Source organism: Crinia signifera, chromosome 4 (assembly GCF_055691185.1).
Source record: "Crinia signifera chromosome 4, ASM5569118v1, whole genome shotgun sequence".
NCBI classification, from domain to species: Eukaryota; Metazoa; Chordata; class Amphibia; order Anura; family Myobatrachidae; genus Crinia; species Crinia signifera.
Genome location: NC_139220.1, coordinates 190,638,181 through 190,662,171, shown reverse-complemented (window position 1 = coordinate 190,662,171; position 23,991 = coordinate 190,638,181). Strand labels below are relative to the sequence as shown.

Genomic DNA, 23,991 nt, shown 5'->3' with positions numbered 1-23,991 from the left:
GCAGTCACCGCTCGCCCACGGCATTGAATATATGCCATAGAATCAGAAATATAGCCTAGCATCTCCTCCTAGTTCCCATATCTATGTTCAGGAATGCTGAGAACATAGGGTTTTCCACGAGTTGCCATAATTTTGAGGACCATGATTAATATTAAGTAAATTAAAATATAATTAAAGAAAGTATTCTTTGTGTAAACCGTAGAACAACCGGCAGCACTACATCTGACAGTGACGGTAGAAAAAACTCATTGCTGATTACAGTAACTGTTTATGTGGGTTATGGATTAAAAGTGTCTAAGTATACAGTCAATAGGTTGCCATGCAGAAGGTCGGCATAGACAAACGTTCTACATACACTCGGTTGACATTGATGAAAGGTTAACACAAGCAAAAAGTTGATATGGAAAAGGAGGATATATGAAAATATCACCATGATTTTTTCAGGGGGGTTTTGGTGTCAATGTCAACACCTGAGCATGTGGACCGCAACAAGTGTACCATATACCCTTGCGTGGCTCACTTCTCTCTCCAAACTTCAAGCCACTTTACCATTCCCAATCATCCATGTTAATAGTAACGTACGAAGAAGTACAAAAAGAGATTACTCATTGTCATGTTGGCCTTTTGCTTGTGGTGACCTTTTGCCAATGTCATCATTGTGCATGTCCACCTTTTGTTAACGTTGACATTTCGGTTTCGACCTTTCATCCAGACACCGTGTAGGTGACACTTTCACTGTTTAGCAGCAGTTTTTTTACTATTCCTTTCTATTTTTGTGACGTTCTGGATAATGGGTTTCTACATAGAAATTCTTATATGTGTATTGTCAGGGCAGAAGAAGATCCTTCTAAATAGCATTTAGTAAGAGAATTCTCTTCTTACTATGATGAAAGCATTACAGTTTTTCATGCAGTCTTTACGTACTTTTACTTTTATGTCATCCCCCATATTGCTACAGGCTCTCAGCTTTGGAGCACTGGATGTAAGAACACCTTAGCCATGCGTCCTCCTTCTGAGATACTCCTACTAACCCTCAGCCTCACATTCCAGGTGACCTCAGGTACTATTGTATGTTGTTTGTATGGTGATGATCAGCAGGCCATGGATAGAAATGTATTCAAATATAGCAAGATGATATTTCACAAAGATTATGGCCAGTGACAAGAAATCTATGCATTATTCTGGTCAAAATTTCATTTTGGTCATCGCATACTCTAACACAGGGGTTCTCAAACTATTTTGCTCGGGGACCCCGTCAGACAATACAAATTATTACAGAACCCCAGCATGTTACCACAGAATGGCCACCACATGCAGTGGCGTAACGAAAAATGTTGCTCCCCCCCGCCGGGACAATTTCGCCGCCCCCCCCCCGGACAATTTAGCCGCTGCCCCCCGTTAAAAGACCCCCCTGGGGAGCTGGCAGGGGGGTCCGTGCGGCGCGGAGGTACCTGTATTCAGGGAGAGCCTGAAGGTCCCTGCGCCTGCGGCGCTGAGTATGATGTTGCTGGGGTCCCTGCAGTGAAGTGGAAATAACGCGCTATCTCCGGCGGAGATAGCGCGTTATTTCCACTTCACTGCAGGGAGCCCGGCGGCGGCAACATCATACTCAGCGGCACAGGGACCTCCAGGCTCTCCCTGAATACAGGTACCTCCGCGCCGCACGGACCCTCCTGCCAGCTCCCTGCTGCACCCACAAGCAGTGGGGAGCTGGCAGAGAAAAAATAGCGCCCGCAGACCCCCGGCGCCTCCCCGCCACCGCGGGGGCTGCGGCCTTATAGTTACGCCAGTGACCACATGTGTGGTCAGTGAAATGAAGTGACCGCTATTGTAATAGGGAGGCAGTGGCAATAGGGAGGAGAGCATTGTCTGGGCCCTTGATGATGGTTAACCTTGGCACTCCAGCTGTTGTTGAACTACACATCCCATCATGCTCTGCTACAGTTTTGCTATTTGCCCATGCTAAAACTGATGCAGGGCATGCTGGAATGTGTAGTTCAAAAACAGCTGGAGTGTCAAAGTTAGCCATCACTGGTCTGGGTAAAAAGCCATGCACGTCTGTCCATCCTCAGCATCCTGAAACACAGAGTAGAAATCTTAAAATTGAAAAACAGGGATACACAAGGTTATTGCGATATGAGAAAATTCCTAAACATGTGCATTTTGCATTTCTGCATGTTAAAATAGTAACAGATACTGTAATATGTAATTTCCACAGATAAAGGTATCCAGGTTTATGTAAATATCAAATCCCCAGAACCTAACATTGGGCCCGATTCAGATCTGTTCGCTCTGTTGCGTATTTGCCAGCAGCTGCCAGGTCAAACATGCAGCGCCAGGGATGTATAGTTCCTTATTCCTGACACGCGAGATGATGATGTTGTGATGATTAACAACTAACCAATCAGCTCCTGCCTGACATTTTTCAAACAGAGTCTGTGACATGACAGGTAAAAACTGATTAGTTGGTTGTTTATCACTCTCCATTTTATCATGTTTGAAGCTTAGTGCATCTGGCACTATACATCTTGATGTATTCTGTGTGCATAAATCTATATATGTGGGATTGCATGAATGTGGGAAGGCATGCTTTGCGTGTCGGGCTGCTGTCTAGTCCCAGAATGGCTCTGGATAAGGAGATTATGTTACAGACAGATTACATACAATTATGTAATGAAACTAAAGGGAGGTGGCAGTTTACAAATCAACTAAAAGTACGTGTAACATGCGAGGTGTAAGATAATGGGAAGGATGACACAATGGCAGATTGCCTCTAATGTGAATTAAGAATCAAGGTTTATGGGGATCAGTGGCCAAAGTATTTCCCTCTGATTGTTTTGATTTGAAGCAAGAAGTGCCTGAATGTGGCCATAATTAATAATTATATATGTAATATCTGGATTGTTGTTTGACATCTACAAAGACTTTAGGATCACCGGGGAAAATTTACTAATATGGGCGTTCTATTGAAGATGGGATGTTGCTTATAGCAACCAATCAGATTCTATCTATCTATTATGTTCTAGAAGGTGCAAAATAATAAACAGAATCTGATTGGTTACTATGGGCAACATCCCATATTCAATAGAACGCCCATCTTAGTAAATGTACCCCACTGTCTTAATTAATGCCGAAAGCAAGTTTTATTTAGGTGTCAACACATTTAAGTATCTAAACAACATTTCTGTCACCTTTCTGCTGCTCAGGTGATCAGTGCTCTGGCGGCAGCAATATCTTCACAGAGATACTGGAAAACAGCCCAAATGGGACTTTTGTGGCTAACCTGAGCATGTTTGGTGACCCAGTAACCAGCACAGTAAAACTTTGTCTGAGTGGCACAGATGCTGACTGGTTTTATCTGGATGGGAAAAATGTCTGGCTCAATGTGTCTTCTGGGAAAACACTGGACAGAGAGGTAATGGAGAATCAGTATCCTGCAGCTAATACTCCCATTGCACCCCAATTTGTGGGATATCTTCAGCCAAAGAATGACACATCATATGCAGAAAGTCATTTTATGGGACTGTACATTAGTGAATATCCTGTGCTGTATTTGCAGGTTTTGGACTCCTCGGTTCTCCTAGTGACACTAACGTGCTCCGAGGAAGGATTTGCATCGGTAACTACATTTCTGTGATGCTATTATACTGCATTTTTTATATATTTATGCAACCGATATAGTATGTGTAAAATAGCCTAATATTAATTTAAGACAATGCTTGTACTGTATTTGATGAAAAGGTATGTCATGTCTGGAAAACATCATTCATAAGAGAAGTGATATCACATGTGGCACGCCTTATTTTTTAACATGTTCAGTGAAGCAATCTATAATTGGAGATTTGTGCTTAGCGGTGTGTGTTAAGCGATTTCTCTTGAACTTCCCGACAGTGGCATAACTAGAGAGGGTGCAGGGGGTGCACTCTCTATGAGGCCTGCGGGCTTCAGGGGCCCCGTGAATCTAGCAAGCCACCCCTCTTCAGAATGCTGTTATTTTATGGAGTTCATTACTGGCACCGGCTCCTGAGTTGCTCCGGACTCCTGAGATGAAGGGGAGAAAGCAGCCACAAGCAGCGCCAAACCACCCAGCAGCAACAGCAAGCTGCACTCACCTTCTCGCCGGCTGCAGCGCAGGCCCAGCCAGCCAGAAGCAAACTTAATCCACTCCCTACCCCAGTGGCAGCAGCAGCAGCGCCAAACCAGCCGGAGGCAGCACTGGATCCTGCACCCCGCCCTACTGGCAGCAGTGCCACTGGCAGCATACATAGGGCCAGATGTACTAAGATTGAAAATTGATAAAATGGATAGTGATAAACAGTCAGCCAATCAGTTCGTTGCTGCCATGTCACAGGCTGGAAAAATGACAGGAGCTGATTGGCTGGTAGTTTATCACTCTCAATTTTATCACTTTTTAAGGTTTAGTACATCTCGCCCATAAGGAGATAGCAGCAGCACAGTGGGGACCAGTGCACAACCCTCAATTCCCCCAAATGGTTGCAGCAGTATGAGGTGTTTTGTATTTAGTTATAAGCTGGCGCAGGAGTAGTGTCTGCATGGAGTCATTGCCCTGCAAGGTGGCGGTGCTAGTGGTGTCAATACGCCATGGTGCAGGGGTGGGATGTATAAGTGTATGGAGGCAGCGTATGGATGAATGGATGGATGACAGCAGTAGTGTATGTATGAAAGTATGTGAAAGTCAGTGTATGTATGGGTGTATGTATGTGAATGTCAGTGTATATATGGGTGTATGTATGTGAAAGGAAGTGTATGTATGAGTGTATGAACCTGCTGTATATATGTAAGAGGCAGTGTAAATATGTACTGTATATATCAGAGAGGCAGTGCATGTATGTACTATATAGCCCCCAGCAAGTTTATTACCTGCGATCAGCGATCCAGGGTAAAATGATACCTCCGTAAGTGTGGAAAAGAGACCGAAAAAGGACAAATTTGAAGGAATAAGAGAGGAAGAGAGGAAGAATGATGTTAATATAAGAGAGATGAGTTAAATAAAGTCATTCCTCACTCACAAACAAAATCACAATGAGTGATTCACACAGATCTTACTCTGGGACCCCATCAGACAATAAAAATAATTACAGGACCCCAGTGAGTTACTGCTGAAGGTCATCATGGGACGTGTAGACAGCAGACAGCATTGTGGAGGCACAAAATGATGGGAGGAGTCTAAAATAACAGATAATTCAACAGACTTTTCAGATTCCTTGAATCCCTGACTGAGATTAGAATAGTCATCAGCCTGATGGTCAGTAACCTGGGATCGCGACCCCATGATGAGAAGGTCAATACCCACTTTAGGGTTCAGGACCCACAGTTTTAGAACCGCTGATCTAGACAACCTACCAATCGGATACCATAGAGATCTTCCTTCATACTGCTACCTGGATGGAAAGTAGTATTAACTAATATCCTGGCATTATCCAAATGATTTATATTTTATATTTACAATTTCAAATGGAATAATAAACATAATGTAACACTGAGAGGGCTATTTCACACGCTCCGGCTCCTGCCGGGCGGCGAAACCCTGCACGGCCAAGAAGCCATGCCTCACACAGAAGTTTTCAATGGTGGGGATGGCCACAGCCCGGCAGCCGTCCCTTCCAGTGGTGGGATCTGGCTGCAACCGGGCGGGCCGGCCGGCCGGCCGTCTCATGTGAATGGACACAATCGTGTCCATTATTAACTACTGTGTGCGGCACGACATTTGGCCATGCAGGGTTTTGCCGCCCGGCAGGAGCCGGAGCGTGTGAAATAGCCCACAGCCACATAATACTTCCTCCTCCACCCATGTTTTTCTTTACATCTCTTCTAATGAATACTCTGTATCTGTCTCCTATTTCTAGGTCCAGTATAGGATAATAGTCCAAGTCCTGAATGAAAACGACAATATGCCAAGCTTTTTGGAACAGTCAGTGTCTGTACAGAACATCAGTGAGGTGATCTTTAAGTATAGTCTAATACTTTGTATTATATTATATTTTTAAGCTGTCCACACATGCTGTAATTTTACAGCCACTGGTATAGCAAGTAGCCCTAGCACCTGGCGGAAGCACCTCCTCAGGTGCCAAGCCCTATCATGGTTAGTAAGCCAACATACAATAGGTTGATAACAATGATGTGCCTCAAGGTTTAGAAGGACTAATCTTCCATCAAGCAACAAACATTCAAAGCACTGTGTAAATAAGAGAAAAGTAGTAACAGTGCTATACTGTATGTATATGCAACTCATTTTACATCTCTGCTCCATCATCCATCTTAAGCCCCATACACACTAAGCCAGGGGTTCTCAAACTCAGTCCTCAGGACTACACACAGTTTGCGTTTTCCAGGTCACGCGGCAGGTGCACAGGTGCATTCATTACTCATTGACACATTTTAAAAGATCCACAGGTGGCGATAATTATTTCACTTGTGATTCTGTGAGGAGACCTGCAAAGCATGCACTGTGTGGGGTCATTAGGAGAGAGTTTGAGAACCTGTGCACTAGGCAATATAACAAACTATATTTGGCCTTTCTCAGTGATCTCGTTTGTAATATTGCTTGTCATTAATGATGCACGCTCCCACAGGATCTTAATGATGTCCTCTGTTGTCTGGACATACAGCTCAATTTCACTATATCCTCAATGGCTGCGTATATGGAGTGGGGACAGGATGATGCCACTGAACGAAAGATTTTGTAAAAAAATGCATGTTTACCATTTCCATATTGATCCTTTGACCATGTCAACCTTTTGACCATGTCGACCTTTTGGATGGCGACCTTTTGACCCTGTCGACCTTTTGACGGATACCACATAACATGTGTTGTTGGATGTTACCCTCCTATTTCTGCAAGTATATGGGGTCTACTTACTAAGCCTTGGAGAGAGTTAAAGTGAATGGAAATGAAGCACCAGCCAGTCAACTCCTAAATGTCATTTTTCAAATGAAGCCTGTAATATGGCATTTAGGAGCTGGTTGGCTGTAGGGAGGCCAATCCCGGGATCCCGGGATTTTGACCAAAAATCGGTGGGATTTGAATCTCAGGATTGAAGCTTCCAATCCTGGGATTAGTACCCCCATGCAAAATCCCCCCCCCCCCTTTTAAGCCGGGCAGCGCTAAGCACCTGAGTGTATGGCTCAGATGCTGCCTGGCTGATAGCAACGACCCCCGGCAGTGCCACTGTTTGGAACAGTGTGCTGTAGTGCAGAGCCGAATTTCCCATTAGGCACGTGAGGCACCGGCCTAGGGGCGGCACATGTTTGGGGGCGGCACTTGGATGCCTGTGATAGTACTGTCAGCCCAAAATGTACCAATAACTGCAAAATATCCACTGTACTGTACTATATTCCATCTTAAATAGAGTGTAAATGGATAGGACATGCAGATACTGCCCCTATAAACTGTCCTACTTAGTAAACATTATTGTTGTGCTTAGGGGCGCCCTTATCCCTAAATCCGCCCCTGCTGTAGTGGCATAGCGGCGTCTGGGCCACACAATGTGACCACTAACATCACATCATGCTGCGCAGCGCAGCCACCACCATGCCTGTCAGCACACTGTCCCGAACACGGTCGCCCAGCCACCCCTTGCTCTGCTGCTTCCAGCTGCCCACCCACCCACTGGAGATGGTCCTGCTGCTTTCTGTTACCCGCGCCGTAAGTGACAGTGCAGGGCAGGGGGGGATGGGGTCATATTTTTTATTAGGGAGGCCAGTCCCGGGAATCCTGGAATCGATCATTTTTCAATCCCGGGATTTAAAAAATGCCCTGGGATTGAAATCTCCAGGTACTTTATCACTCTCTGAGGCTAAGTAAATAGACCCATAAAACCCCTGCCTTAAGCCTATATGGTTTTACCACATATCTGGCCATAGTCTAAACATCATGTCAATCTAATATCCAATGCGTTTCCCTTACCCGACCTCTATTATCTTCTGAGACATGAAACTCTCTAGTGTAGAAAGCGACAGTGTACTGATCCATGTAACAACTGAGTGCTCCCTTGATATTATTTATTAATGTGTATTTCTAGTCATTCTTATAGAAATCTATCAAGGCTATTGGGGCAGCACGGATGGTGTAATGGTTAGCATTACTGCCTCAGTGCTGAGGTCATGGGTTCGATTCCCACCATGTTCGATTCCTACCAAATATACTGGTAGGCTGACCCTAGAATGTCTGTGTGTGCGTATACATGTTGTAGGGACTATAGATTGTAAGCTCCACTGGGGCAGGGACTGATGTGAATGTTCAAATATTCTCTGTAAAGCGCTGCGGAATATGTGTGCGCTATATAAGAAACTGTTAATAAATAAATAAGGCTGCATGGTCAATATGGATATGAAAATTCAGATATGATAACCCTTTTCACACTCAGTAACTCTTTTGTCAGCTTGCGGAAGTGGATTCTGTAGTATTCACTGCAATGGCCACGGACCGAGATGGAGATACTATAATGTATGTTATTGACCGATCTATGGTGAGTATGACCTTTGGTTCGCTACAGCTAATGTTGTATTTAACATTTCAGGGCATAAAAATCCCCTTTTTCAAGGTGTACAATGTACAAAATGACAAACATACCATTTAAATACTATCTAAACCTAGTTCCCCCAGTGTGTCGTCATGTTGCCTAGCAGTAGCGCACGCAGGGGGGGTTTCTAAATACCCAGAAACCCCCCCAGGAATCTATGGACCCTAGACTGAAAGCTGAGGGTCCCCTCTTTCCATGGGTACAAGAATTTTAAAAATCGGCCCTCGGGAACCGGAGATATCTGACTTCAAAGCAGTGGTCCCCATCCAAGCCTGTTAATTGCTCTTTCCAGTCAGATATTTCAGTGTCTGTCTGACTTCTGAGGGAATATTCCAAAAGCTGGGACTCTCCCCCTTTGATGCACACTAGTAGTTTGTCTCTACTGTGCCCAGAACCAGAGATATCAGCCTTCCAGCAGCTGGTTACTGCGCCAGCTCCACGCTCCTGGTATGTAGATTTATATACTTGTTGGCAAATTGCTCTGCCTCCTGAACTCTGATCCCCTAGTACAATTTGGTAGGTGGGATTCTCTAGTTTTTAATTCCATTAAAAGCTAAGAAATCTAGTTCTGGGAACTGGAGATATCTGCAGTCAAGCAAGCTGTCCTCCCACCAGAAAATTATGAATAATAAGCCCACTCCACTATACACCCCTCCTCTGCGTATTAAACATACTCTACCACCCTGGAAGTTATGTATCAGGGCCCCTTCATTCAGCCAAATGCCCCCTTCTCCCACCCCATCTCCCACCATCTGTGCAGTAAAGGGGTAATTAGTAAAAATTACTGATCCAGGCCCTACATGCTGAGCGGTTGATATAATACACCCGGTACTTGTTTCCTAGCACGGCCACACCGATTCTAATCTGGGGCATCGCAGGTAAAAAATCTGATCGGTCGCATCGCATGCGTGCTAAAAAATCGCATGCGATGGTCCCGACGCGATGCCCCCGATTTCCCATAGGGAACAATGTTAAATGGCTCAATTTACCCAAATCAACAGGGAACAATGTTAAATGGTCCAGAAACCCCCCAAAACACCCCTGAACAGTGAAAAGGCCCCCCAAAATGAGTTAACGCCACCCCACGATCAACGTGAACCCGAAGCGTGGCGAGCGCAGCGAGCCCGCGAGGGGCGTCGGTACGCGTCCTCCGACCTTTTCATACCCACACTATCCACGTCGGCGTGGAGTTGAGAATAGAATAGTGTGGTGAGCGCAGCGAGCCACCGAGCCCGAAGCGTGGCGAGCGCAGCGAGCCCCGCGAGGGGACGCGGATCCCTTCACAGTTATACACGTCCCCTCGCGGGCTTCACAGGTGTCCGTGGCGACGCGGACACCTGTGAAGCCCGCGAGGGGACGCGTTTACCTGTGAAGGTATCCGCGACCGCTCGCTACGCTTCGGGCTCGGTGGCTCGCTGCGCTCGCCACACTATTCTATTCTCAACTCCACGCTGACGTGGATAGTGGGGGTATGAAAAGGTCGGAGGACGCGTACCGCCGCCCCTCGCGGGCTCGCTGCGCTCGCCACGCTTCGGGTTCACGTTGATCGTGGGGTGGCGTTAACTCATTTTGGGGGGCCTTTTCACTGTTCAGGGGTGTTTTGGGGGGTTTCTGGACCATTTAACATTGTTCCCTGTTGATTTGGGTAAATTGAGCCATTTAACATTGTTCCCTATGGGAAATCGGGGGCATCGCGTCGGGACCATTTAATGCTTATTTAGCCGCATGCGACGCGACCGACGCGATTTTTTAACTTTTCAATGCATTTCAATGGGAAATCGGGTCCATCGCATACCACTATTAAGGGCACAAGATCAATGCGATTGTGGCCGTGCTAGGAAACAAGTACCATACACCCTACCACCCGCGGGACATCAAAGCTTCCGCTCATAGCACTCCCCACCCCTACCGCTGGAGGATAGGTAGGGGCCCCAATACATTGCTATGCCTAGGGGTCTACACTGCTAATACTTTAACTGACCCGGTATATACTGGGTCACCTAAGTGTCCATCTCCGTGCTTTGCTCCGCCGCTCTCTGGAAACCCCCTTCTGAAAATCCTGCATTTGCCCCTGCCTAGCAACGGCATCCTCTCATAGCGCTGTCAGAGGTGCCGGGCTGCTCCGTGCGAGGGGGCTGCTTGCCTGCTTCTGTTAAAACAGTGGATAAAAATATTACAAAGACGTGAAACAAACATACATTTTTAAATACATATATACTACCCAAAGGGCCTTATTCAGATCTGAGCTCAGTACAAATTTGTTTGGAAAATGCGCCAACCATGTGCACTGCAGGTGGGGCAGATGTAACCTGTGCAAAGAGAGTTACATTTGGGTGGGGTGTGCTGAAATCTTCATGGTACAAGAAAGTCTGTTGGCAAGCAGAATAATTCGCTTTACGTGGAATTATATACTAATGAAATCAAGTGGTACTTTTCAGATTCACAAATGATAAAATGATAGATCGATAGAATGAAAAATATTTTATATCTGAAATCTTAGTGGCTTTGCTTGTTTGTTTTATGTGTAGAGTGACTACAAGTACTTTCACATGGATCTCCCAGACAACGGTAAAGTACTACTTTCCAGGCCTTTGGATTATGAAAGCATACAGGAACTGGAGGTCGTCATCCATGCCGTGGTGAGTGACGTTACTACTGCTGTACCCTCTGTTCTTTTACGGTTTTGATTTCAGACTGATTGTTAGATTTCATTTCTCATGAATATATGCATTGTTTGACTGGAAATCATTGTCTTGGGCACTAAACACTGCTGTTAAACAGGATATAATCCTTAGGTGTCCCCCTCACACTGCCAGTAATCACATTTAACTACTGTATAATCTTCTGTAATAGTATTTACCATAAACCATTTCACACCACTGACCAACCTGAGTGAGTCACTGGTTTTGGCTGGGTCAGAATAGGACTCTCCTTCTATAACCCTTGAGCTCCCAGCTTAACATCCTGATCTTACCATACATGAGCTCCATCCTTTCAAAGATGTGGCAGGTAATGTATAGTGGCAGAGGAAAAGCACTATACAGTATTACTACTTATATTTTGGCCTTCTGTATGTGAAGCAGAAATAGAACAGCAATAATACCCAGGGTGCCTTTGACATGCAAGAATAAGCCATCAAGGTGACATACTGTAGTGTATCAGCCGATAGAAACAGTATAATTACTAGATAGCCCGCTAATGACCACAAGGTGATTGGACGGCGTGGTCATGCGCCATCTGCCTATCAAACATGAATGGAGAGATGCTGTACTGTCATGGAGCAACTCTGGATGTAGCTTGGCTTATGTGCTCCAAGAGGGGGGAGCAATAGGTAATAATTACCCTAGGGTTGCTATATTGTTTTTAAAAAGGGGTAATATTCACAGGGATCTCGTCAGAGCAGTAAACCTGCATCGCACACTATCACATAAACAATGGTAAAATGGTAAACTGGTAACTATATTGCCATGAAGGCAAAAATATACATGTCATTTGTTCACGTTTGGACATTTAAAGCACATTTAAAGTTGATGATGTATCTTTTCTATTTGCATTTTTATTTAAATATAAATGAGCAAATGATGAAGTTCCCTCACTTTCATTTTGCTTTAGAGACTCATTATACGCTTTGACAGGTGTAAAAAAAATCACCTTCCGAGAGGTTAAAGAAGACTAAACTACAATTTTATTTCATATGGACCATAATGTCAGATGCAATTGTACAAAGCAGCAGTGATATTTTTATATGGTAATAAAACAGGAGGGGATTGGAATAAATAATGAGTAACTAGGGATGTCCATTGTTGCTTTTGCCATAGAAGGCAACTGGCCATCGATAGTGTATAACTATTCAATGGATGACCATCTATTTTTTTGAATATCAATGGTCATCTATTGGCCTGTGGGCCAATCAAAATGCGGGGACGGGGCTTCACGGGTGTCAGGGGCGGAGCTATGATCCATGTCCCGGCACTTTAGGGAAAAAGCAAAAACAAAGCTATTAGTTTAAGCTTTGCATTGATGGTGGGAAACCATCTGGTTCTCCCCCATCAATGGCAAAACTATTCGACATCGGTCATAAACCATCGATGATTTATAATAATCAATGGTCGATGGTCATCCAAATGAGTAACCCTATTACACAGCCTGGCCGCCGAAACTCGATTGCAGAGGCCAGGAAATCCCGTCAGAAAAATGAGACCTTGATTTGGCACTCCCACAAAGAGAGATGTCATGCCTCCATTTTATGAAACGGAGCCCACAGCCACGCCCAAACAGCTGCAGACTATAAGTCACATGATGTCCACAGCTCTTTTGTGAGCAAAAAATGCAGGATTCATTCTACACATGTGTGGTGTACCGAACATCACTACATTGCATAATTTACCTTATAGCAGTGGTTCCCAAACTTTTTTGAATCACGGCGCCCTAGAGCATCAAAATATTTTCAAGGCACCCCTAGACCAAATGCTTCTTATCAAGATATTCTGATATATTATGATTGGCAGCCACAAGCACTGGTTTTGCCTGGTACATTGACCATAAATAATATGAATTGATCTTGGTCCAATAACCCAAGGCACCCCTGCAAGTGTCCGGAGGCACCCCAGGGTGCCTAGGCACAGTTTGGGAACCACTGCCTTATAGTGACAAGACATGAATCAGGCCCAGTGAGCATAACCATTTCATTATTGGCCGCTTTAAATTTCTTAATAAACAAAGTCATTGGGTATTTTACCAGTTAATTGACATCTTCTCTTTGTGTGTGGCATACTTAGATAAATATAATTTAGAAAAAAAATAAGCGCATAAATGCAAAATAGGATTTAATATACTGTAAATGATGGGAAACAGTATTTGAGTAGACCCAAGACCAAGTTTCCATTTACTACCATACAGAGCCTTTTTGCAGGAGACTAACATATAATCTAATTTAAAATGACTGTGTTGGTATTGTGTGCTTTGGGATACCGCCATTAGTCTTCTGACCCCCGGCATCCCAAGAGACAGGGATGACAATGCTATCCTGTATGCAGTGGTCATTTACAGTACATCCATTGGCAGTGGCTGGGAGGGTGCCAAATGCCCCTGGGCTAGTCCTATTGTTTGCTCATTGATCTAGGTGTGTGTTTGTACATGTGTAAGTAAGGCAGACTAGATGGGACATGTGGTTCTTATCTGACATCAAAATTCTGTTTCTGTGCTTCTCTACCTACGTTCAAGTGTTTCGTTGCCTGTAACCATGTGTGCCTCTGTCCCTATACTTGTGTACCTCTGTCCCTACCTATGTGTGCCTTTGTCCCTACCCATGTGTTCCACTAACCATACCCATATGTACATCTGTCCCTACTCTTGTGTTCTTCTGACCGTACACACAGTGGCGTAACTATACCTCCGCAGCCCCCGCGGTGGCGGGGGGGCGCAGAGAAATTGGGGGCGCCGCCGGGGGGCTGCGGAGGTATAGTTACCTGTGGTCTTCGTCTCGCCCGGCTCTCTGCCGGGACCTGCCTGACGTCACGGTCCCGGCCGGCTCCTGCTGCAATGAAAACTGACTATTATAAAATGGCTGCCCCCATACTGCAGACAGTTTTCTGTCTGCAGTATGGGGGCAGCCATTTTCTAAGAGTCAGTTTTCATTGCAGCAGCAGGAGCCGGCCGGGACCGTGACGTCAGGCAGGTCCCGGCAGAGAGCCGGGCGAGATGCAGACTGCGGGGACAGGTAAGTGTAAGAAGGGGGGGTCAGGTTAGGTGGGGGGGTGGCGGGCGGGCGGCGGCGGCGGGGGTGTTCGAGGGGGGCGCCGAAAAACCATCCGGCGGGGGGGCGCTAAAAACTTAGTTACGCCCCTGCGTACACATGTGTGTTTCTGTCCCTGCCCATGTATGCCTATCCCTACCCATTTGTGCATCTGTCTGGTTGCAAAGGCAAATTCCTTCTCAAATGAACAAAACCATGTGCACTGCAGGTGGGGCAGATATAACATATGCAGATAGAATTAGATTTGGGTGGGGTTTTACTTCAAAGTGAGATATAAATTGCAGTGTTAAAATAAAGCAGACAGTATTTTCCCTGTACAGAAACAAAATAACACCAAAATCTAACTCTCTCTGCACATGTTACATCAGCCCCACCTGCAGTGCACATGGTTTTGTCCATTTGAGAAGGAATTTGTCTTTGCGAGTGAACCAGAATAAGGGCCATAATCCCTTCAAAGGGGCTAGAGCCAATAAAATAATGGATATACACACTTAAATGCTCGCTCTATGGTCTGTCTTGTTCCTGTAGAAATGTATTGCCGGCATCCAGGCTAAAAACAGGGGAAGCTGGTCTGTAATCATTAGTTGGTAGACTGAGTTTTAAAATGACACTGATAAATAAAGGAATTGTATGAATGGAAGTTTATACCAGCGGACTACTCACAGTACCAATGGACACAGAGATTGAAGGAAGCACTGTGATCCGTAGGAGTGTAAAGCCGCTGATGGCACTTAGATCTTGCATTTCCTACCTTTCCATCAATCTATCCTTTCAGTTTTTACACTTTGTTAGTTACAATGATGTGAGTTTTCAGGGGTGGTATAGAATGTACATAGATTGATTAACTTTGTATTTAACAGGAAATGACAACCAGAGAGCGTCAGCGGACCACAGCCAGGGTGCGGGTCATTGTACTTGATGGAGATGACCAGTACCCCCAGTTCCTCCCTTGTCGCTACATGTCACACGATGGTCTCAGTGTCTGTGTCAGCCCTATCTACTTGGTGAATATAACACAAGGAGAAGAGCAAGTGAGTGTTGGTGGTTGCTCACCTACTGTATTGGTGAATGTTCAGCTACTTATCTGTAAATACATTTGGCCTCATCTCTCAAGGCCCCCATACATTAGGCCGACTTGTCCTAGGGACAAGTCAGACCCAATTTACCTGCGAGCCGCCCGGCAGCTCCCCGGGAGGCTCACATACAATTTGGCACTTGATGTGCCATTTTTTACATGGGATAAATCGCATGCGATTTATCCCATGTAAAAAAAAACCCCGGGGAGCTGCAGGGCGGTGAGGAGTAGTGGGGGCGGGCAACGGCGGCGGTGGTGGGGGCGGGCAGCGGCGGCCAGCGGTGGTGGGGGCGGGCGGCGGGTGCGGTGAGCGCTGCTGACCTGGCTGGGCAGTGTACTTACACATAGCAGCAGCGGGGACGGGACGCGTAGTGGCGGCTATTAGATTTTTAAAATATTTGTCAAATGACCGTCCGCTCTCTGATTGGCCGGAGAGCTCTCAGCCAATCAGAGAGCGGCCGGTCATTTGACAAGTATTTTAAAAATATAATAGCCGCCACTGCGCTGCCCGTCCCCGCTGCTGCTATGTATGAATGGGCAGCCTATGATTGGCTGAGCGCTCTCTCAGTCAATTGCTGACTGGCTGAGCGAGCGCTCAGCCAATCACAGCCCGCCCATTCATTGTATGGGCTTTTTTTTTTTATTCCGTACTGACAGCTCCCGCCGGCTCCCCCTGCCCGGCTCTATGCCGCCTGTGTCCCCCGCAGCGCCCCCAGCCCCCCTGCTCCCTCTACCGCCGCGCTGCGCCGCCCCACTAGGTCCCAAGTCGGGTGGTCGGACGTGCAGCAGGTCCGACCACCCGACGCAGATCCGATGCGCACGGGACCGCGCATCGGATCTGAGGGGACATCAAAACTAGCAGATTTTGGTCCGATTTCGGCCAGATCCGACTGATCTGGCTGAAATCTGACCAAAATCGGCTAGTGTATGGGGGCCTTTACACAAGAGGGCAAATCCAGTCAGCAAGATAAAATTTGTACCTAGACAAACTATGTTGCAATACAGCAGATACAGGTCATTTTATATGTATCATAGATACACTGAGCTTCTTTATCTGATGTTGTATTTAGCAAAGCTTATGTTGTGTACACACACTTCAATTTGCTTTAGATTTGATGTTAGATTCGATTTTCCATTCGATTTGGCATTAGATCTTTCCATTAGATTTGACATTAGATCTGTACTTTTGCATTCGATTCATTATCTATTTTAAGGTGTGTACACACGCATCAATTTACTTTCGATACGATTTGCTTTAGTTTTCCCCAATTCCACCCCCTTTCGATTTGGCCTTTGTTTTCCATTGGGTTTCACACATGATCTGCATTTTTTATTTATTGTATTCGATATTGATTTTGATGTGCATTCAAGGCATAGTGTACATATTCCATTTACTGGATTGAATTCGATATTTCCTTGCTTGCACAGTCTATTTCTCTTTTCGATAAAACGAGATTGTGCATCAAATCAAATTTCTGCTATCTATTCATTGCCACGAGCAGCCACATCTCAAAGGTTTCTATGGGGGTTGCAATACTGACAGATTTTGCAGAGCTTTGTCTTCCCGATATTGGCCCCCACTGCTACCGCAATTTTCATTTTGATTTTCAGGAGCCTCCCGGCCATTCTAGGACGTTAGGAGGTTTTGAACCTGTAAATGTTTTGCTCCTGTTGCCCTAAATCCATGTTGACCTTTTAACTATTGACCTTTAGATCCTGTGGACCTATTGCTGTCCACCATCTGGTGAAGACTATTAACTGTCTATGTAATGTCTGTCCTTCAAGCCACACCCAGTTCTGAATTGCATTTGTTAGCTAGTTTACTAAGTTATGTCCAATGTTGTTGAAATATGTTAATTTAGGTGAAGAACAGATACGCATTGACAGTTCTCTTTTCGTTTGCATTGTCAGACAGGGCCACTTGTATTTTCTCCTGGACCTATATTTGCTGAAGATGGCGACAAAGGAATAATGGCTCCAATCTCATATTCTTTCCTGACAGGTAAAATATATAGAAGAAACATCACACACACACACAGGGCCAGTGCTAGGGTGTCCGGCGCCCTCCTGCAAACCATACATTTTGCGCCCTTTCACATTGCCATTGCAACAAGTTGCAGCCCAATTGTGGGAGTGTATGCAACATGTGATCCTATGGAGGATCTCAGGTGCATGTACATGTATGCATACACCATCTCAGTGCTGTGTCCGCAAAATGTTGCCGGCACTAAAGGTGCCCATACACATGAGAATAGCATACGTTATGGGCTAGATCGCATCGCATCACACGGCATGAATGCAATGTGTGTGCGATGCGATCTGAAAAGCTGTACAAAAAGTATGTGCAGCACTCGTGACTGAGGGGGAAAGGAGGGGAGAGAAGGAGGAGATGGAAGAAGAGGGGAGGAGATAGAGGGGGCGGAGTGTTGAGGACTGGCAGTGGCACTGGCACAGCACACTGAGAAGAGGGAAGGAAGGGGAGGTGCCGCTGCCTGTTCGTCATTTGATTGACAGCTGACAGGCGCAGGGAGCAATGGGTAGGGAGTGGATCTGGACATGACATGTCATCCAGGCATTTACAGACAGCGCTACATGCCTCAGCGCAAGTGTCCGTGAGGAAGAGGGGGCAGGTCACAGGAGGAGGACAGTGTGTGTGCGGTGCAGGGAGCTGCTCAGCCTTTCCATACTGCCACCCGCTGTCAGACAGGCACTGCGGGCGGCGTGCAGGAGGCAGTGCCAGCGAGGGCTGAGGCAGCTTTAGCAGAGCAGGGTGGGAGACAGCGCCTTTTCAGCATGCCACCTCCCAGGAGCTGCTGAGAGGGTAGTGCCGGCCCTGCACACACACACACACACACACATATATATATATATATACACTTGTGTTGAGGGTGCCAGGACCAAGGATGGACTCACCACAGCCAGCGTGGCTCCAGTGATAGCAGGGGACTGCGAGCTGCTGCTGTCCGTTTGTGGCTTCCAGTGCTTGCTCTTAGCTCTTCGGTAGCAGAAAGGAAGGACGGACCCAGGAAAGAGCAGCCAGCGCAATCACACTGCCACCTCCCACCTGTTAAAGTCAGATGCAGCAGCGTATTTATAATAGGTGCAGTGTGCGAGATGCATACGGGCCCATGAGTTCCAGGTGGGCCCGCACCACACACACTGCGTCCATTTTTAAATACTTACCCTCTGGAGTCTAATGACGGAGGCAGCCACACTATCTTCCCAGCGATCTGCACATGTGCAATGGAGTCTGAGCACTTTAGTGTGGCCAAAGTATGGTGAGCACAGGGAGCCATGCGAGGGGACGCGGTACACTTATACGGTTTCCATGTCGACATATGTCGACATAGACAAAAACGGTGAACAACTCATGTCAACCTTATTCATTTCGACCATGTCTATGTTGACCATAAGCTTTTTCCACAATTTCAGTGGTCAACGTAGACATTGTCTACGATTTATACTGTAACCAATTCTTCACTTACAGTATTTTTACATTATTATTTAATATTATTATTATTATAATTTTATTTATAAGGCACCACAAGTGTTTTGCAGCGCCGTACAAAGGAACAGTACAGGGAGACAAAACTTAGCATAACATTGAATAAATAACAAAAAGAGTACAAATAAAGAGCGCCACAGTTCAATACACATTACAGCTTAAATGGAAGTAGTGAGGACTCAATCAACGTACTATAAGAGGCTTGAGGCCAATGATGGAGATGAGTATGCGGACGCAGAGCGTTTGAGTATAGGAGAGCTGTGAGTGAAATGTGAAGAGAAGAGGGCTTTAACAACAAGAGGGAAGAGGGCCCTGCTCGGAGCAGCTTACAATCTAGGAAGGGGAGACAGACAGATTACATGAGGTGCAAGCAAGTGGGTGGTGGCTAGATAGCAGGATGTAAACAGGCAAGGGGTCGGAGAACCAACTAGTTTATGCAGGGCTAGTTTATGCAGTGGAAGGGTGCGCTTTGATGAATAGGTGAGTTTTCAGTGCCCGTTTGAAGCTTTGCAAGGTCGGGGAGAGTCTAATGGAGCAAGGGAGTGCGTTCCACTGAAGGGGTGCAGCATGGGCAAAGTCCTGTACTTTAGCAGTGGAAGCAGTGATGAGGGTGGCGGAGAGACGACAGTCATCGGCCGACCGTAGAGGGCGGGAGGGTGTATGAATGGAAATGAGGTTTAAGATATATGGAGCAATGGAATTAGAGATGGCCCTGTATGTGAGTGTGATGTGTTTGAAGAGAATTCTGTAGGGGAATGGGAGCCAGTGCAGATTTTGTTGAAGGGGAGTGGCAGAATTAGAGCGGGGCAGGAGAGGAAGATAAGCCTGGCTGCAGAGTTGAGGACAGATTAGAGAGGAGCCAGTTGGGATCGAGCGAGGCCGGTGAGGAGAGCATTGCAGTAGTCAAGCCGTGAAATGACCAGTGAGTGGATGATAAGCTTAGTTGCACTCCGTTAGAGAAAGGGCCTGATGCGAGCAATTTTGTGTAATTGGAACATTAAACAAATATAGAGGAAAAATACAGTTATACAGGGCCACCAAGGGGAAAGGGGCCCCCAGAAGAATAGGAAATTCTCTTGACTTTTGCTACACTCCTCCCTTGTCGTCCACTGAGCGATAGTCGGACGATGACCTCACACTGCCCCCCAGCTAGGGCGCTCTGGCTGCTCTCTCCCAGAGAGAACAGTCAGGAAGTCACCAAGTATGCCTCTCTGACTTCTAGAGACATACTTGTATAGCTATTTTTTTTGCATTGATTGATCTTAGTGTAACATCATTACATGTTAAGTTTTGCCATTCTGCAGCATGACATTGAAATAAAATCAAGCTAAAGTTGGTAGCCATATGTCCAATGCAGACTCCTGCCCACTCAATCGGATTAGTATTTGATTTCTGGTCTGCATTGCCACACAACAAGTAGAAGTACATTTACTACGAAGTGCTTTTCAAAGTCAAATCTTCATCAATTTTTCCTGCTAGTTTAAAGGGGAAAAAGTTTCAAATAGAAAATCAGAAGGGTGTTGAATTTATTATTTCCCCTTTTAATCTAGTGCTCAAAACATTGCAGCTTTGAGAACTGCCACTTAGTAAATTTACCTCTTAGTATTAAGAGGCAGAATTTTGAAGATCAAACATCATGCGATCCCAGAGATCACAATAGCATAAGATATAGGCAAGCTTAAGGATTTAAATACAGCATGTTTTTCTGAATGCGACTGCAGTGTCAGGGCTCGCACATGCATGCTACTGTGTGCAGGCATATGCAGATTACTGAAAATCATGTAATAGCGATATTCATAATCTACGTCTGTTACTAAATTAGGTCCATAGTCCATGGGCGGTATGGACCCAATGCCGCCGGCTCTGGAGTTTCTGCGGTGAGGGTGTCTGGTTTTCAGCAAGGATTGCTGGAAACCAACCATCCTCACCGGCTAACCCCCTAGCCGACCGCTCGCCCTATTCTATGCTCTGGGGGAATCCTCACCGTCAGAGGATGCGAGGATTCCCCCGAACGGTGAGTTTTGCTGCTAATGCAATGAGCCCGCTGCATATAATGGCGACCCTCACTGTTTTGACAGCCGCACTCACTGTTTCGACCTCGCTGAAAAAAAGCCAGCGAAGTGATAATGGCGAGTGCAGGGGGTCAGATAAAAACTGACCCGCGAGCTGTGACGGTGAGCTATCGGGGCAATGTTATTAGTTCTATTAAACCAATTTCTTTCATTACTATTCAGGTCCTGACAGTGACTTGTTCCAGATTGATAATGTGACTGGATCTGTCTCCCTGATACACAGCCTGGAGAGCAAATATAGCCATACCGTCTTTAATCTGAAGGTCATGGTAAGTATTATCCGCTTTATTAAATGTACTTATTTAATAAAAAGATTTGATTAGGGAGATTTATTTCTTTTCTGAGGGAGTTTATTTCCATTTCTGAAGATACACTTTGAATGTTATAATGAATATTATAACATCGGCCCAACTCACACTGGGCAGTATTCAATGAGAAAAGTTCTCCGTGTTTTATGGAGAAGTTTTGCTTTTTTCGCCTTGGACGGAGCATTTTGCTCTCCAAAAGCGAGCAACCCTATTCAATGTGAAATATTCTCCGTCTTTCTAAGTGATTTTCGCCGTCTCTCTCCGTGTAGAAATTCTCCATCTTTTGATGGAGAGCTGGAATGTGAACTTTTAAACTAAAAGGGTTTTTTCTTTAATTTTGGTGTAAAAAAATCAGGTTTTTTTTTTCTGTGAAGGGGCATGTTATTTTTATTCATGTGCTTATAGCACATGAATATATATTTAATTAAAAAAAATATATATATTTTTTCATTTTTTTTTTTTTTTTTACACAGTGCAGCCAGCAGGGGGCCGGAGCGCTCGAGCCGCTCATTACATATTCATATATTCACTGCACCCGATCGTTAATATGCACGAACGGGTGCAGTGAATACTGGGTCCCCCGCTGGCTATAGGGGGGGGGCAGCCTGTGCTGCCTGGGTCCCGGAGAGCCCCCCTCCCCTAAACATTCCTCTGGAGCAGCCAGGGAGACTATAATCTCTCTGGCTGCTCCGTCCCCCGGCTCCCTGAAAGCTCCCTGCCGCGGACGCTCGTCCGCTGCAGGGGTTAAGACTCGCCGCGAGTGGCGGCGAGTCTTAACCACATTGAATACAGGGAGCAGGAGTGGCAGCGAGCCCTCCGGAACACGGAGAGTGCATGGAGAGCGAAATAAAACGCTCTCCATGCACGGAGAACTATGACATTGAATACTGCCCAATGTGGTGATTGACAACATTGCACGGATGTATCAGTTATAGCATGCAGGGACAGAGCTTGCGAGAAAGTCATATTAAAGAGATAATTGTGATACTGAGAAGGGATGATCTAGATATGCTAGCTATTACAGAGACCTGGTGCACTGAGAATCGGGACTGGGACATAGCTATACCAGGATACCATTTATATAGGAAGGAGAAACGTCGGAGGAGGTGTAGTATGTATGTGAAAAAAATCAAAACATAAATCCTACTTTAATACAAAATATTGAAGAAAAAACTGAGACCCTTTGGGTGACCATAGAAATGGGGACGGAAGGACACTATTCACACTGGGGTGATCTATAGACCACCAGGCCAGGGGTAAAATTTGGACAGGAACCGGTTGCTGCATATCACTACAAATTGCATCGAAGGGAGAGGTCATAATCATGAGAGACGTTAATATACCTGTCGTAGATTGGGCGGGGTCTTTGGCAATTTCACTACATGTGACAATTTTTTTTTTTTTTTTTTTTTTAATTCAATAAGTTTTTATTGATATTTTTAGATGCATATCAAACAAACATACCAAACATTAACAGAAAAAAAAAAAGAATCAAAATTAAGTACAGCAAAAAGACATGACGATCAGGTTGGTATATAGCAATCGGGTCTACAAGTATTACAGTGGTATAAATTGCAAAGAGTACAATAGGGTGTATGGCTCCTTCTTCTCATAACGGAGAGTTCTCCCGCTATATAGGCATATAACACTACATTTGTGTATATTGATGAATCACCTCAACCGATACGGTATTGGTGCGGTCATCATAAGCAATGTTACAGAAAAAGTAATCAAACGCTACTACCGTACATGTTGCCTCGTAGTTGAACCTTCGGTGTCAGGGGGTAATTAGTCTCAGTGGGTCTGGCCCAAGCTCTCAGCCCTGGAGTGGCAGGAGTTTAGCCATCTAGACCAGTGGTTCCCAACCTTTTTTATCTCCCGTACCCCTTGATTAGGCTTTTCATTTAGGAGTACCCCCTCGTGAAATTTTTAGGGGGCGTGGCCTAAAAAGGGGTGTGGCTTAACAGGGGCAAGTCATACTGGCAATGATGAGAAAAAAAAAAGTGCAACAATGCCCCACAGTGCCAGCAATGCCCCACAGTGCCAGTAACAAGTATGCCCCACAGTGCCAACAATGCCCCACAGTGCCAACAATGCCCCACAGTGCCAGCAATGCCCCACAGTGCCAGCAACAAGTATGCCCCACAGTGCCAGCAATGCCCCACAGTGCCAGTAACAAGTATGCCCCACAGTGCCAGCAATGCCCCACAGTGCCAGTAACAAGTATGCCCCACAGTGCCAACAATGTCCCACAGTGCCAGCAACAAGTATGCCCCACACACTGACGCTGTCATGCATACATACTACACACACTGACGCTCTCATTCATACATACTACACCCACTGCCGCCCTCATTCATACATACTTCACACACTGCCGCCCTCATTCATACACACTACACACACTGACGCCGTCATACATACATACATGCATACATACTACACACACTGCCGCTCTCATTCATACATACTACACACTAGGGCGGAGTGAAAGAACTGAAATTGAGAAATTCAAAATCGGCTAGTGTGGAAAAGTTGTGACTTGACTTGAATAAGAAATGTGCAAAAGCATTTTGATCTGAGTCAACATCTTCTGTTCTGGCAAGAGGCCTGAAGTTTCACTTTTTTGGTTAAAATGACGAAAACTATGAAGATGCTCCGATCTAGTTATAATTATGTCAGGATGTCTTAGAGTGGTTCATTAATATACTTTAGCATAGTAAAAAACAGTAC

At 45.6% G+C, this 23,991-nt stretch overlaps 1 protein-coding gene across 3 annotated transcripts in view; it reads left to right on the top strand.

Annotated features, from left to right (window-relative positions):
- LOC146072490 (protocadherin-15-like) overlaps positions 1–23,991 on the top strand; it is a 49,072-nt gene that overhangs the window by 6,305 nt on the left and 18,776 nt on the right. For all 3 annotated transcript variants that reach the window (XM_083179715.1, XM_083179716.1, XM_083179717.1), the window contains exons 2-10: positions 959–1,060; positions 3,207–3,415; positions 3,560–3,619; positions 5,868–5,960; positions 8,403–8,489; positions 11,072–11,182; positions 15,159–15,329; positions 17,285–17,375; positions 21,113–21,219. In XM_083179715.1, coding sequence (XP_083035841.1) covers positions 1,000–1,060; positions 3,207–3,415; positions 3,560–3,619; positions 5,868–5,960; positions 8,403–8,489; positions 11,072–11,182; positions 15,159–15,329; positions 17,285–17,375; positions 21,113–21,219 — 990 coding nt within the window. In that variant the 5' untranslated portion in view covers positions 959–999. The remainder of the gene's footprint in view (positions 1–958; positions 1,061–3,206; positions 3,416–3,559; positions 3,620–5,867; positions 5,961–8,402; positions 8,490–11,071; positions 11,183–15,158; positions 15,330–17,284; positions 17,376–21,112; positions 21,220–23,991) is intronic.